This window comes from Rhinoderma darwinii, unplaced genomic scaffold, assembly GCF_050947455.1.
Source record: "Rhinoderma darwinii isolate aRhiDar2 unplaced genomic scaffold, aRhiDar2.hap1 Scaffold_429, whole genome shotgun sequence".
Lineage (NCBI taxonomy): Eukaryota > Metazoa > Chordata > Amphibia > Anura > Rhinodermatidae > Rhinoderma > Rhinoderma darwinii.
In genome coordinates, this window is record NW_027463811.1 from 113,002 (window position 1) to 126,938 (window position 13,937).

The 13,937-nt window shown below is 65.2% G+C and overlaps 1 protein-coding gene across 1 annotated transcript; it reads left to right on the top strand.

The window, feature by feature from the left end:
* Window positions 1–423: 423 nt before the first annotated feature.
* Window positions 424–13,621, top strand: GPN1 (GPN-loop GTPase 1). Its single transcript, XM_075848582.1, has 14 exons — window positions 424–598; window positions 7,608–7,701; window positions 7,785–7,824; window positions 9,362–9,428; window positions 9,513–9,550; window positions 9,618–9,696; window positions 9,778–9,872; window positions 9,957–10,002; window positions 10,462–10,608; window positions 10,692–10,774; window positions 10,863–10,902; window positions 10,982–11,072; window positions 11,207–11,311; window positions 13,353–13,621. Exons 1-14 carry the CDS (start codon window positions 512–514, stop codon window positions 13,436–13,438), a joined length of 1,098 nt encoding a protein of 365 aa, XP_075704697.1. The 5' UTR covers window positions 424–511; the 3' UTR covers window positions 13,439–13,621.
* The last annotated feature ends 316 nt before the right edge of the window (window positions 13,622–13,937 follow it).

Consider the following 13,937-nt stretch of genomic DNA (forward strand, 5'->3'; position numbering starts at 1 on the left):
GTCCCGCAACAAAACCCTCGCCGTTACTCCGTTCCAGCGACAAAAAATAAGAAAGTCACTGAATACGGCGACACAAAACACATTATTTTAACAAAATGTTAATTGCGTAAAAGTCAAAAAATCTATATAAATTGAATATCGCCGTATTAGTCCTAAACCGCGGAATGATTGCTTTTTACAGCACAAAGAACGCCATGAAAACGAAACCCAAGAAACAATGGAGGAATCCGCCCGAACATCAAATAATGCGATAAATAACGACAACTCCGCCATCATTAATGATATCACGTGATCCCCGCCATTATTATCACGTGATCTCCGTAGTAATATTAATAATCACGTGACCACGCTTCGCTTTGTTAACATCAGGTGTTGCTAATAAAGTTATTGAATTAGGGCGGAGCGTCGGAGACACTGTATCCAATAGGATGTGAGGTGGCGGGCGGTCGCCATAGTGACGGTGCGGCCGCTCTGTACAGCACTCTATGGTGGATTAGGAGGACCGGGCATCATGGCTGACAGCGGCGGTGGCGGGGGAGCTCCCCTGTGTATGATCGTTCTGGGCATGGCCGGCTCCGGGAAGACAACGTTCGTGCAGGTCAGTGTGTGTGACTGAAGGACGCGACTGGGAGTTGTTGTTCTCTAATGATAGCGAATCACGTGGAGAGTGTTTCCTGCGCCCTCCTCTGCTCCCCCTGTCGTCCCTGCGCCCTCCCCCTGTCGTCCCTGCGCCCTCCCCCTGTCGTCCCTGCGCCCTCCCCTGTCGTCCCTGCGCCCTCCCCCTGTCGTCCCTGCGCCCTCCCCCTGTCGTCCCTGCGCCCTCCTCTGCTCCCCTGCGCCCTCCTCTGCTCCTCCTGTCGTCCCTGCGCCCTCCCCCTGTCGTCCCTGCGCCCTCCCCCTGTCGTCCCTGCCGCCCTCCTCTGCTCCCTGCGCCTCCTCTGCTCCCCTGCGCCCTCTCTGCTCCCCCCTGTCCTCTCTGCTCCCTCCCCCTGTCCTCTCTGCTCCCTCCCCTGTCCTCCCTGCGCCCTCCCCCTGTCCTCCCTGCGCCCTCCTCTGCTCCCCTGCGCCCTCCTCTGCTCCCCCTGTCCTCTCTGGGCCCTCCTCTGCTCCCCCTGTCCCCTGTCCTCCCTGCGCCCTCCCCCTGTCCTCCCTGCGCCCTCCCCCTGTCCTCCTGCGCCCTCCCCCTGTCGTCCCTGCGCCCTCCCCCTGTCGTCCCTGCGCCCTCCCCTGTCCCTGCGCCCTCCCCCTGTCCTCCCTGCGCCCTCCCCCTGTCCTCCCTGCGCCCTCCCCCTGTCCTCCCTGCGCCCTCCCCCTGTCCTCCCTGCGCCCTCCTCTGCTCCCCCTGTCCTCCCTGCGCCCTCCTCTGCTCCCCCTGTCCTCTCTGCGCCCTCCTCTGTCCCCCCTGCGCCCTCCCCCTGTCCCCCTGCGCCCTCCCCCTGTCCCCCCTGCGCCCTCCCCCTGTCCCCCCTCCGCCCTCCTCTGCTCCCCCTGTCCCCCCTGCTCCCTCCCCCCTGCTCCCTCCCCCCTCCCCCCTGCTCCCTCCCCCCTCCCCCCCTGCGCCCTCCTCCCTCCCCCCCTGCGCCCTCCTCTGCTCCCCTGCGCCCTCCTCTGCTCCCCCTGTCCTCTCCTCTGCTCCCCCTGTCCCCTCCTCTGCTCCCCCTGTCCCCTCCTCTGCTCCCCCTGTCCCCTCCTCTGCTCCCCCTGTCCCCCCTGCGCCCTCCCCTGTCCTCCCCTGCGCCCTCCCCCTGTCCTCCCTGCGCCCTCCCCCTGTCCTCCCTGCGCCCTCCCCCTGTCCTCCCCCCCTTCCTCCCTGCGCCCTCCCCTGTCCTCCCTGCGCCCTCCCCCTGTCCTCCCTGCGCCCACCCCCTGTCCCCCCTGCATCCTCCCCCTGCGTCCTCCCCCTGTCCCCCCTGCGTCCTCCCCCTCCCCCCCTGCGCCCTCCCCCTCCCCCCCTGCGCCCTCCCCCTCCCCCCCTGCGCCCTCCCCCTCCCCCCCTGCGCCCTCCCCCTCCCCCCTGCGCCCTCCCCCTCCCCCCTGCCGCCCTCCCCCCCTGCGCCCCTCCCCCCCCTGCGCCCTCCCCCCCTGCGCCCTCCCCCCCCTGCGCCCTTCCCCCCTGCGCCCTTCCCCCCTGCGCCCTTCCCCCCCTGCGCCCTTCCCCCCCTGCGCCCTTCCCCCCTGCGCCCTTCCCCCCTGCGCCCTTCCCCCTGCGCCCTTCCCCCCTGCGCCCTCCCCCCTGCGCCCTCCCCCCCTGCGCCCTCCCCCCCCTGCGCCGTCCCCCCCTGTCCCCCCTGCGCCCTCCCCCTGTCCCCCCTGCGCCCTCCCCCTGTCCCCCTGCGCCCTCCCCCTGCCCCCCTGCGCCTCCCCTGCTCCCCTGCGCCCTCCCTCTGCTCCCTGCGCCCTCCCTCTGCTCCCCTGCGCCCTCCCTCTGCTCCCCTGCGCCCTCCCTCTGCTCCCCTGCGCCCTCCCTCTGCTCCCTGCGCCCTCCCTCTGCTCCCCTGCGCCCTCCCTCTGCTCCCCTGCGCCCTCCCTCTGCTCCCCTGCGCCCTCCTCTGCTCCTCCTGTCCCCTCCTCTGCTCCCCTGTCCTCCCTGCGCCCTCCCCTGTCCTCCCTGCGCCCTCCCCTGTCCTCCCTGCGCCCTCCCCTGTCCTCCCTGCGCCCTCCCCCTGTCCTCCCTGCGCCCTCCCCCTGTCCTCCCTGCGCCCTCCCCCTGTCCTCCCTGCGCCCTCCTCTGCTCCCCCCGTCCTCCCTCCTCTGCTCCCCCCGTCCTCCCTGCGCCCTCCTCTGCTCCCCCCGTCGTCCCTGCGCCCTCGCCCTGTCGTCCCTGCGCCTCCCCCTGTCCTCCCTGCGCCCTCCCCCTGTCCTCCCTGCGCCCTCCCCCTGTCCTCCCTGCGCCCTCCCCCTGTCCTCCCTGCGCCCTCCTCTGCTCCCCCCGTCCTCCCTCCTCTGCTCCCCCCGTCCTCCCTGCGCCCCTCCTCTGCTCCCCCCGTCGTCCCTGCGCCCCCCCCTGTCGTCCCTGCGCCCCCCCTGTCGTCCCTGCGCCCCCCCTGTCGTCCCTGCGCCCCCCTGTCGTCCCTGCGCCCCCCCTGTCGTCCCTGCGCCCCCCCCGTCTCCTGCGCCCCCCCCTGCGTCCTGCGCCCCCCCCTGTCGTCCCTGCGCCCCCCCCTGTCGTCCCTGCGCCCCCCCCTGTCGTCCCTGCGCCCCCCCCTGTCGTCCCTGCGCCCCCCCCTGTCGTCCCTGCGCCCCCCCCTGTCGTCCCTGCGCCCCCCCTGTCGTCCCTGCGCCCCCCGTCGTCCCTGCGCCCCCCGTCGTCCCTGCGCCCCCCCCGTCGTCCCTGCGCCCCCCCCCCGTCGTCCCTGCGCCCCCCCCCCGTCGTCCCTGCGCCCCCCCCGTCGTCCCTGCGCCCCCCCCGTCGTCCCTGCGCCCCCCCGTCGTCCCTGCGCCCCTCCCCCCGTCGTCCCTGCGCCCTCCCCCCGTCGTCCCTGCGCCCTCCCCCCGTCGTCCCTGCGCCCTCCCCCGTCGCCCTGCGCCCTCCCCCCCGTCGTCCCTGCGCCCTCCCCCCGTCGTCCCTGCGCCCTCCCCCGTCGTCCCTGCGCCCTCCCCCCGTCGTCCTGCCCCTCCCCCGTCGTCCCTGCGCCCTCCCCCCGTCGTCCCTGCGCCCTCCCCCCGTCGTCCCTGCGCCCTCCCCCCGTCGTCCCTGCGCCCTCCCCCGTCGTCCCTGCGCCCTCCCCCCGTCGTCCCTGCGCCCTCCCCCCGTCGTCCCTGCGCCTCCCCCCGTCGTCCCTGCGCCCTCCTCTGCTCCCCTGCGCCCTCCTCTGCTCCCCTGCGCCCTCCTCTGCTCCCCTGCGCCCTCCTCTGCTCCCCTGCGCCCTCCTCTGCTCCCCTGCGCCCTCCTCTGCTCCCCTGCGCCCTCCTCTGCTCCCCTGCGCCCTCCTCTGCTCCCCCCTGTCCTCTCTGCTCCCTGCGCCCTCCCCCTGTCCTCCCTGCGCCCTCCTCTGCTCCCCTGTCCTCCCTGCGCCCTCCTCTGCTCCCCCGTCCTCCCTGCGCCCTCTTCTGCTCCCCCGTCCTCCCTGCGCCCTCTTCTGCTCCCCCTGTCCTCCCTGCGCCCTCCCCCTGTCCTCCCTGCGCCCTCCCCCTGTCCTCCCTGCGCCCTCCCCCTGTCCTCCCTGCGCCCTCCCCCTGTCCTCCCTGCGCCCTCCCCCTGTCCTCCCTGCGCCCTCCCCTGTCCTCCCTGCGCCCTCCCCCTGTCCTCCCTGCGCCCTCCCCCTGTCCTCCCTGCGCCCTCCCCCTGTCCCCCCTCCCCTGTCCCCCCTCCCCCTGTCCCCCCTGCGCCCTCCCCCTGTCCCCCCTGCGCCCTCCCCTGTCCCCCCTGCGCCCTCCCCCTGTCCCCCCTGCGCCCTCCCCCTGTCCCCCTGCGCCCTCCCCCTGTCCCCCTGCGCCCTCCCCCTGTCCCCCCTGCGCCCTCCCCCTGTCCCCCCTGCGCCCTCCCCCTGTCCCCCTGCGCCCTCCTCTTCTCCCCTGCGCCCTCCTCTTCTCCCCTGCGCCCTCCTCTTCTCCCCTGCGCCCTCCTCTGCTCCCCTGCGCCCTCCTCTGCTCCCTGCGCCCTCCTCTGCTCCCCTGCGCCCTCCTCTGCTCCCCTGCGCCCTCCTCTGCTCCCTGCGCCCTCCTCTGCTCCCTGCGCCCTCCCCCTGTCCTCCCTGCGCCCTCCCCCTGTCCTCCCTGCGCCCTCCCCCTGTCCTCCCTGCGCCCTCCCCCTGTCCTCCCTGCCGCCCCTCCCCTGTCCTCCCTGCGCCCTCCCCCTGTCCTCCCTGCGCCCTCCTCTCTGCGCCCTCCTCTGCTCCCCCCTGTCGTCCCTGCGCCCTCCCCCTGTCGTCCCTGCGCCCTCCTCTGCTCCCCCCTGTCCTCTCTACTCCCTCCTCTGCTCCCCCTGTCCTCTCTGCTCCCCCTGTCCTCCCTGCGCCCTCCTCTGCTCCCCCCTGTCCTCCCTGCGCCCTCCTCTGCTCCCCCCTGTCCTCCCTGCCCCTCCTCTGCTCCCCCCTGTCCTCCCTGCGCCCTCCTCTGCTCCCCCCTGTCCTCCCTGCGCCCTCCTCTGCTCCCCCTGTCCTCCCTGCGCCCTCCTCTGCTCCCCCCTGTCCTCTCTGCTCCCCCTGTCCTCTCTGCTCCCCCTGTCCTCTCTGCTCCCCCCTGTCCTCTCTGCTCCCCCTGTCCTCTCTGCTCCCCTGTCCTCTCTGCTCCCCCTGTCCTCTCTGCTCCCCCTGTCCTCTCTGCTCCCCTGTCCTCTCTGCTCCCCCTGTCCTCTCTGCTCCCCCTGTCCTCTCTGCTCCCCCTGTCCTCTCTGCTCCCCCTGTCCTCTCTGCTCCCCCTGTCCTCTCTGCTCCCCCTGTCCTCCCTGCGCCCTCCTCTGCTCCCCCTGTCCTCCTTGCGCCCTCCTCTGCTCCCCCTGTCCTCCCTGCGCCCTCCTCTTCTCCCCCTGTCCTCCCTGCGCCCTCCTCTGCTCCCCGTCCTCCCTGCGCCCTCCTCTGCTCCCCGTCCTCCTGCGCCCTCCTCTGCTCCCCCTGTCCTCCCTGCGCCCTCCTCTGCTCCCCCTGTCCTCCCTGCGCCCTCCTCTGCTCCCCCTGTCCTCCCTGCTCCCCCTGTCCTCTCTGCTCCCCCTGTCCTCCTGCGCCCTCCTCTGCTCCCCCTGTCCTCTCTGCTCCCCCTGTCCTCTCTGCTCCCCCTGTCCTCTCTGCTCCCCCTGTCCTCTCTGCTCCCCCTGTCCTCTCTGCTCCCCCTGTCCTCTCTGCTCCCCCTGTCCTCTCTGCTCCCCCTGTCCTCCCTGCGCCCTCCTCTGCTCCCCCTGTCCTCCCTGCGCCCTCCTCTGCTCCCCCTGTCCTCCTTGCGCCCTCCTCTGCTCCCCCTGTCCTCCCTGCGCCCTCCCCCTGTCCTCCCTGCGCCCTCCTCTGCTCCCCCTGTCCTCCCTGCGCCCTCCTCTGCTCCCCCCTGTCCTCTCTGCTCCCTCCCCCTGTCCTCCCTGCGCCCTCCCCCTGTCCTCCCTGCGCCCTCCTCTGCTCCCCCTGTCCTCCCTGCGCCCTCCTCTTCTCCCCCTGTCCTCCCTGCGCCCTCCTCTTCTCCCCCTGTCCTCCTTGCGCCCTCCTCTGCTCCCCCTGTCCTCCCTGCGCCCTCCTCTTCTCCCCCTGTCCTCCCTGCGCCCTCCTCTTCTCCCCCTGTCCTCCCTGCGCCCTCCTCTGCTCCCCCTGTCCTCCCTGCGCCCTCCTCTGCTCCCCCCTGTCCTCCCTGCGCCCTCCCCCTGTCCTCCCTGCGCCCTCCCCCTGTCCTCCCTGCGCCCTCCTCTGCTCCCCCCTGTCCTCCCTGCGCCCTCCTCTGCTCCCCCCTGCGCCCTCCTCTGCTCCCCTGTCCTCCCTGCGCCCTCCTCTGCTCCCCCTGTCCTCCCTGCGCCCTCCTCTGCTCCCCCTGTCCTCCCTGCGCCCTCCTCTGCTCCCCCTGTCCTCCCTGCTCCCCCTGTCCTCCCTGCGCCCTCCTCTGCTCCCCGTCCTCCCTGCGCCCTCCTCTGCTCCCCCTGTCCTCCCTGCGCCCTCCTCTGCTCCCCTGCGCCCTCCCCTGCGCCCTCCTCTGCTCCCCTGCGCCCTCCTCTGCTCCCCTGCGCCCTCCTCTGCTCCCCTGCGCCCTCCTCTGCTCCCCTGCGCCCTCCTCTGCTCCCCTGTCCTCTCTGCGCCCTCCTCTGCTCCCCCTGTCCTCCCTGCGCCCTCCCCCTGTCCTCCCTGCGCCCTCCCCCTGTCCTCCCTGCGCCCTCCCCCTGTCCTCCCTGCTCCCCCCGCCCTTCCCTGCGCCCCCCGCCCTTCCCTGCGCCCTCCCCTGCTCCCCCCTGTCCTCTCTGCTCCCTCCTCTGCTCCCCCTGTCCTCTCTGCTCCCCGTGTCCTCCCTGCGCCCTCCCCCTGTCCTCCCTGCGCCCTCCCCCTGTCGTCCCTGCGCCCTCCCCCTGTCGTCCCTGCGCCCTCCCCCTGTCGTCCCTGCGCCCTCCCCCTGTCGTCCCTGCGCCCTCCCCCTGTCGTCCCTGCGCCCTCCCCCTGTCGTCCCTGCGCCCTCCCCCTGTCGTCCCTGCGCCCTCCCCTGCTCCCCCCTGTCCTCTCTACTCCCTCCTCTGCTCCCCCTGTCCTCCCTGCGCCCTCCTCTGCTCCCCGTCCTCCCTGCGCCCTCCTCTGCTCCCCCTGTCCTCCTCTGCTCCCCCTGTCCTCTGCTCCCCCTGTCCTCTGCTCCCCCTGTCCTCTGCTCCCCCTGTCCTCTGCTCCCCCTGTCCTCTGCTCCCCCTGTCCTCTGCTCCCCCTGTCCTCTGCTCCCCCTGTCCTCTGCTCCCCCTGTCCTCTGCTCCCCCTGTCCTCTCTGCTCCCCCTGTCCTCTCTGCTCCCCCTGTCCTCTCTGCTCCCCGTCCTCTCTGCTCCCCCTGTCCTCTGCTCCCCCCGTCCTCCCCGCACCCTCCTCTGCTCCCCCCGCTCCCCCCCTCCTCTGCTCCCCGCCCCCTCCTCTGCTCCCGCTTGTCATCTCTCTGACATTTGCCAGGTATTATGGGGTTTGAGCTTTGGTGATCAGTGTTATTTGTTATTTTTTTTACTTAGAGATTGACGTCCTATTTACATGGAAAGAACATCCCCCCGTATATCATCAACCTGGACCCCGCCGTGCATGAGATCCCTTTCCCAGCCAACATAGGTACGAGCCCCCCTATAAAGTGTGATCTATATATACTTATACTCACTCACTCCTCTCACCTCCTGTTCTATCTTTCTCCTCAGATATACGGGACACGGTCAAATACAAGGAGGTGATGAAGCAGTATCCTTCTCATAGAGGGGGGGGGGGGGCCGTAACCTCTACAGATCATTGAGAGAGAGAGAGTGGTGGTTAGAGTTGCATCGCTCATGACCTCACATATAAATCACATGACCCGTGACATCACTGTTAACCACGCATATAGGACCACATGACCTGTGACATCACTGTTGACCACACCTGTAGGACCACGTGACCCGTGACATCACTGTTGACCACGCATGTAGGACCACGTGACCCGTGACATCACTGTTGACCACGCATGTAGGACCACATGACCCGTGACATTACTATTGACCACGCATGTAGGACCACATGACCCGTGACATTACTATTGACCACGCATGTAGGACCACATGACCCGTGACATTACTATTGACCACGCATGTAGGACCACATGACCCGTGACATCACTGTTGACCACGCATGTAGGACCACATGACCCGTGACATCACTGTTGACCACGCATGTAGGACCACATGACCCGTGACATCACTGTTGACCACGCATGATCTGTGTGACATGTTTGGGGGGGATTTCATCGCAGTCGCTCGTTTGTGTGCAGCCTAAACCTGTATTTAGCTTTGCAGCTGATGCTTGGCATTGAGTGGTGTCCCGTCTCCCCATGTTTCCCCCAGTTGTACAGTTGTGTTGTGTGTTACGCACCGGTGTGTGACTATAATTCACAGGGCCCCATGGACAGTCGCTCCTCACCACTTAGTTGTGCGCACTGTCAGGATTGTCATTTCTCTGGGATTATTTCCATTCCCCTGAGCTACACCGATGAGTACGTGGCCATAATATTGTGTCCTCTGCCTCCTCCCATGTGGGGAGCACCAGTGTGATCAAGAGCCCCTGATCTGTTGTCCTGTGCGTGGATTGGGCGCCCCTGATCTGTCGTCCTGTGCGTGGATTGGGTGCCCCGGTTCTGGTGCCTCGCAGATGATGAGTCCAGTCCCACATCTCGGTTCCTTCGTCCTTTACCGTTCTACTTCTCGGCTTCTCTTCCAGAGGCCAATGTTCTCTTTCTTACATAGTGGGGTCCCGTCTGCCTGGAGTTTGTCTGCTCCCCTTTGGTTGGGGGATGGGCTCTCGTCTGACTGGAGTTTGTCTGCTCCCCTTTGGTTGGGGGATGGGCTCCCGTCTGCCTGGAGTTTGTCTGCTCCCCTTTGGTTGGGGGGATGGGCTCCCGTCTGCCTGGAGTTTGTCTGCTCCCCTTTGGTTGGGGGATGGGCTCCCGTCTGCCTGGAGTTTGTCTGCTCCCCTTTGGTTGGGGGATGGGCTCCCGTCTGCCTGGAGTTTGTCTGCTCCCCTTTGGTTGGGGGATGGGCTGGAGTTTGTCTGCTCCCCTTTGGTTGGGGGATGGGCTCCCGTCTGCCTGGAGTTTGTCTGCTCCCCTTTGGTTGGGGGATGGGCTGGAGTTTGTCTGCTCCCCTTTGGTTGGGGGATGGGCTCCCGTCTGCCTGGAGTTTGTCTGCTCCCCTTTGGTTGGGGGATGGGCTCCCGTGCGCTGGTCACTGTTCCTGAGCTGCTTCCTCAGATATGGACTTGGACCTAATGGCGGCATCGTCACCTCCCTTAACCTGTTTGCCACTCGCTTTGACCAGGTGAGTGCTTGGCGCAGTCATGTGACGCTGCGATTGCTGGCTGTGCCCCCGCCTGCCTGACTACCGTCCTTCCTCCCCCCACAGGTGGTGACGTTCATAGAGAAGAGGCAGAAGAACTGTCAGTAAGTATCTGAGAATTGGCACGTGGTCTCCACGACGTGGTCACTGACGGCTCCTCCCCCTCTGCAGGTACGTCCTCATAGACACGCCCGGACAGATCGAGGTGTTCACGTGGTCGGCCTCTGGATCCATTATCACTGAGGCGCTGGTGAGTAGCGGAAAGATACGAGGCCGACGCGACTGTAATGTAAGAGGTTCAGTCACTGCCATGTGCTCCTTCTCCCCGCAGGCGTCCTCCTTCCCCTCGGTGGTGGTTTACGTCATGGACACGTCCCGCAGCACCAACCCAGTCACATTCATGTCCAACATGCTGTACGCCTGTAGGTGGGTGCAGGCCGGGGTGTGTGGGGGGTGCGGGGGGCGATCACCCAGTCACCTTATACCTGTATTACCCGTCTTCTTTTCCAGCATCATGTACAAGACCAAGCTGCCATTTATCGTCGTCATGAACAAGGTAGGAGTCAACCACGTGCGGGCGTGGAAACACGTGGCATGAGCCTTGTCTCATCAGTACTGATCCCACCGCCATAGACTGAAGTCATCGATCCCCGCTTTGTTGTGGACTGATTGTACGGTTCAGGCAGGAATAGTCAGACAGGAGTAATAGATGTCCACCTTACTGTGGAATGGATGCAGGGTTGAGGCATTAGCTCAGCAGACAGGAGTAATCGATCACCGCTCTTATGTAGGATTCAGACATTAATAATCCTTCTCGCAGACAGATATAATCGATCACCGCTTTGTTGTTCAGGATTCAGACATTAGTAATCCTTCCTTCTCGCAGACAGATATAATCGATCACCGCTTTGTTGTTCAGGATTCAGACATTAGTAATCTACCCTTCTCGCAGACAGATATAATCGATCACCGCTTTATGCAGGATTCAGACATTAGTAATCCTTCCTTCTCGCAGACAGATATAATCGATCACAGCTTTGCGGTGGAGTGGATGCAGGACTTTGAGAGCTTCCAGGATGTTTTGAACCAGGAGACGTCGTATGTCAGTAATTTGACGCGCTCCATGAGTCTGGTTCTGGATGAGTTCTACAACGCCCTGCGGGTAACGCTCCTGTGTGCCAGGCGGTGTTGTCATAGTGCGTGTAGAGCGGTCACATGTCCCTCACACCGGTCTCCTCTCTCTAGGTGGTGGGAGTCTCGGCGGTGACCGGGGCCGGGATGGATGACTTCTTTGTTAAAGTTTCTGAGGCAGCAGAGGAGTATGAGAGGTGAGGAGGGATCTGCAGGCCTCGGGCCTCATTCACTTCTATTACTGCGTCCTGCCGTCTATAACGCCTTCTCTTACCCCCTGCGCAGGGAGTATCGGCCGGAGTATGAGCGCCTCCGCCAGGCCGCGGTAAGTCATGTGTTGCAGGAAGCGGGAGAGGTATGAAGGGTGGAGCAGATACTGACCCGTGTCTTCTCCCGGGAAACAGGAGCAGGAGAAGCAGAGGGAGCAGCAGCAGCAGTTGGATCAGCTGCATCGGGACATGGGATCTGTGGCTCTCGAACCAGGACTCTCCTCAGGTAACGATGGGAAATATGGACGGAGAGTGACCACAGATGTGAGGTCTCCGAGACTTCAGAGGAGGCTTCATGAGGCCTGAGGGGCCGGGGCCTCTGCATGACCCTCAGAGTGAATCCTTCCTTGTCACTGTTAGGTCTGGATGAAGCGGCTGCGGGGCCCTCAGATCTGATCTTTACCCGGGGGACTGTGGAGGATGATGAGCCGGAGGACAGTGACACGGATGACATTGATCATTCAGGTGAGACGTCTTGTCCGGTGGATGGAGTCTGGTACGGCCGTGGTCCAGTCCTGGAGATGAGGATGGTGTTCGGTCACACCCCGGGGTCCTGGTCCGGTCCTGGAGATGAGGATGGTGTTAGGTCACACCCCGGGGTCCTGGTCCGGTCCTGGAGATGAGGATGGTGTTAGGTCACACCCTGGGGTCCTAGTCCAGTCCTGGAGATGAGGATGGTGTTAGGTCACACCCTGGGGTCCTGGTCCGGTCCTGGAGATGAGGATGGTGTTAGGTCACACCCTGGGGTCCTGGTCCGGTCCTGGAGATGAGGATGGTGTTAGGTCACACCCTGGGGTCCTGGAGATGATGGTGTTAGGTCACACCCTGGGGCCCTGGTCCGGTCCTGGAGATGAGGATGGTGTTAGGTCACACCCCGGGGCGCTGGTCCGGTCCTGGAGATGAGGATGGTGTTAGGTCACACCCCGGGGCGCTGGTCCGGTCCTGGAGATGAGGATGGTGTTAGGTCACACCCCGGGATGCTGGAGATGAGGATGGTGTTAGGTCACCCCGGGGTCCTGGTCCAGTCCTGGAGATGAGGATGGTGTTAGGTCACACCCCGGGATGCTGGAGATGAGGATGGTGTTAGGTCACACCCTGGGGTCCTGGAGATGAGGATGGTGTTAGGTCACACCCTGGGGTCCTGGAGATGAGGATGGTGTTAGGTCACACCCTGGAGATGAGGATGGTGTTAGGTCACACCCTGGGGTCCTGGAGATGAGGATGGTGTTAGGTCACACCCTGGAGATGAGGATGGTGTTAGGTCACACCCTGGGGTCCTAGTCCAGTCCTGGAGATGAGGATGGTGTTAGGTCACACCCCGGGGTCCTGGTCCGGTCCTGGAGATGAGGATGGTGTTAGGTCACACCCTGGGGTCCTGGTCCGGTCCTGGAGATGAGGATGGTGTTAGGTCACACCCTGGGGTCCTGGAGATGATGGTGTTAGGTCACACCCTGGGGCCCTGGTCCGGTCCTGGAGATGAGGATGGTGTTAGGTCACACCCCGGGGCGCTGGTCCGGTCCTGGAGATGAGGATGGTGTTAGGTCACACCCCGGGGCGCTGGTCCGGTCCTGGAGATGAGGATGGTGTTAGGTCACACCCCGGGATGCTGGAGATGAGGATGGTGTTAGGTCACCCCGGGGTCCTGGTCCAGTCCTGGAGATGAGGATGGTGTTAGGTCACACCCCGGGATGCTGGAGATGAGGATGGTGTTAGGTCACACCCTGGGGTCCTGGAGATGAGGATGGTGTTAGGTCACACCCTGGGGTCCTGGAGATGAGGATGGTGTTAGGTCACACCCTGGAGATGAGGATGGTGTTAGGTCACACCCTGGGGTCCTGGAGATGAGGATGGTGTTAGGTCACACCCTGGAGATGAGGATGGTGTTAGGTCACACCCTGGGGTCCTAGTCCAGTCCTGGAGATGAGGATGGTGTTAGGTCACACCCCGGGGTCCTGGTCCGGTCCTGGAGATGAGGATGGTGTTAGGTCACACCCTGGGGTCCTGGTCCGGTCCTGGAGATGAGGATGGTGTTAGGTCACACCCTGGGGTCCTGGAGATGATGGTGTTAGGTCACACCCTGGGGCCCTGGTCCGGTCCTGGAGATGAGGATGGTGTTAGGTCACACCCCGGGGCGCTGGTCCGGTCCTGGAGATGAGGATGGTGTTAGGTCACACCCTGGGGTCCTGGAGATGAGGATGGCGTTAGGTCACACCCTGGGGTCCTGGAGATGAGGATGGTGTTAGGTCACACTGTGGGGTCCTGGTCCGGTCCTGGAGATGAGGATGGTGTTAGGTCACACCCTGGGGTCCTGGTCCGGTCCTGGAGATGAGGTCACACCCCGGGGCGCTGGTTCCTCCTGTGATTCTCATCCTGGTCTTGCTGTGATCCGGCTGCAGTCGCTGCTCTTTGTTACGTCTCCGTGGTCGGTCACGATGGTCACAGGGGGAGGGGTCTTGTTTTGGGGTCAGGAAGTGGCCGAGATGTCGACGTTCTTCTGTATTTGCAGTGGCGGAGTCTAGACTGGAGGAGCCGGCCTTCCAGAACTTCCTGCAGCAGACACAGAGCAAGTACCGGGAGAAGGTCACCAAGTGATGAGCGCTCAGCGGCCGTGTCGGGGGGCAGGAGTGAGACCCTCCCCGTATCTGCCGCTCCAGAGATGTGCCGGTGAGGGGCTCCGTGTCATGTGACCTGCTCGCCCCGTGGGGGGAGGGGTGATGTTTATTTTTCTGTTTAATGAGCTGTTAATTTCTTATAAAATAGAAACATTTTGTTATGGTCTCGTGTGCGTCTCGTTGTTTGAGGTGACTCCGCCTACTGCCGCGCTGACCCAGGACGGGCGGGGGTGCGAGTCTGTGAAAAGTACAGCTGACGGTTTAAAGAGAACTCGTCCCCTATTGATTACTGAAGAGGTCGCACTTTTATTGTGGGAGCCGCCATGTTGGATTTGTTACCGCTGGGCAGGATCGGCAGCTGATACCTCCGGCCTCAGACAGGAGGGATACAAGTGCCCACGACTTGTGAATGTGGCGCTCCGACTCCACCGGCTGGGGGTCCCGTCTTATAGAGACTAATTTAGTGAAGGGCGAGGTCT

Coding starts and splice junctions, on each gene's coding strand:
- GPN1 (XM_075848582.1), top strand. CDS start 512: ATGGCTGACAGCGGCGGTGGCGGGGGAGCTCCCCTGTGTATGATCGTT. Junction 7,825..9,361: donor TACAAGGAGGTGATGAAGCA/GTATCCTTCTCA, acceptor CTGCTTCCTCAG/ATATGGACTTGGACCTAATG. Junction 9,429..9,512: donor TTGCCACTCGCTTTGACCAG/GTGAGTGCTTGG, acceptor CTCCCCCCACAG/GTGGTGACGTTCATAGAGAA.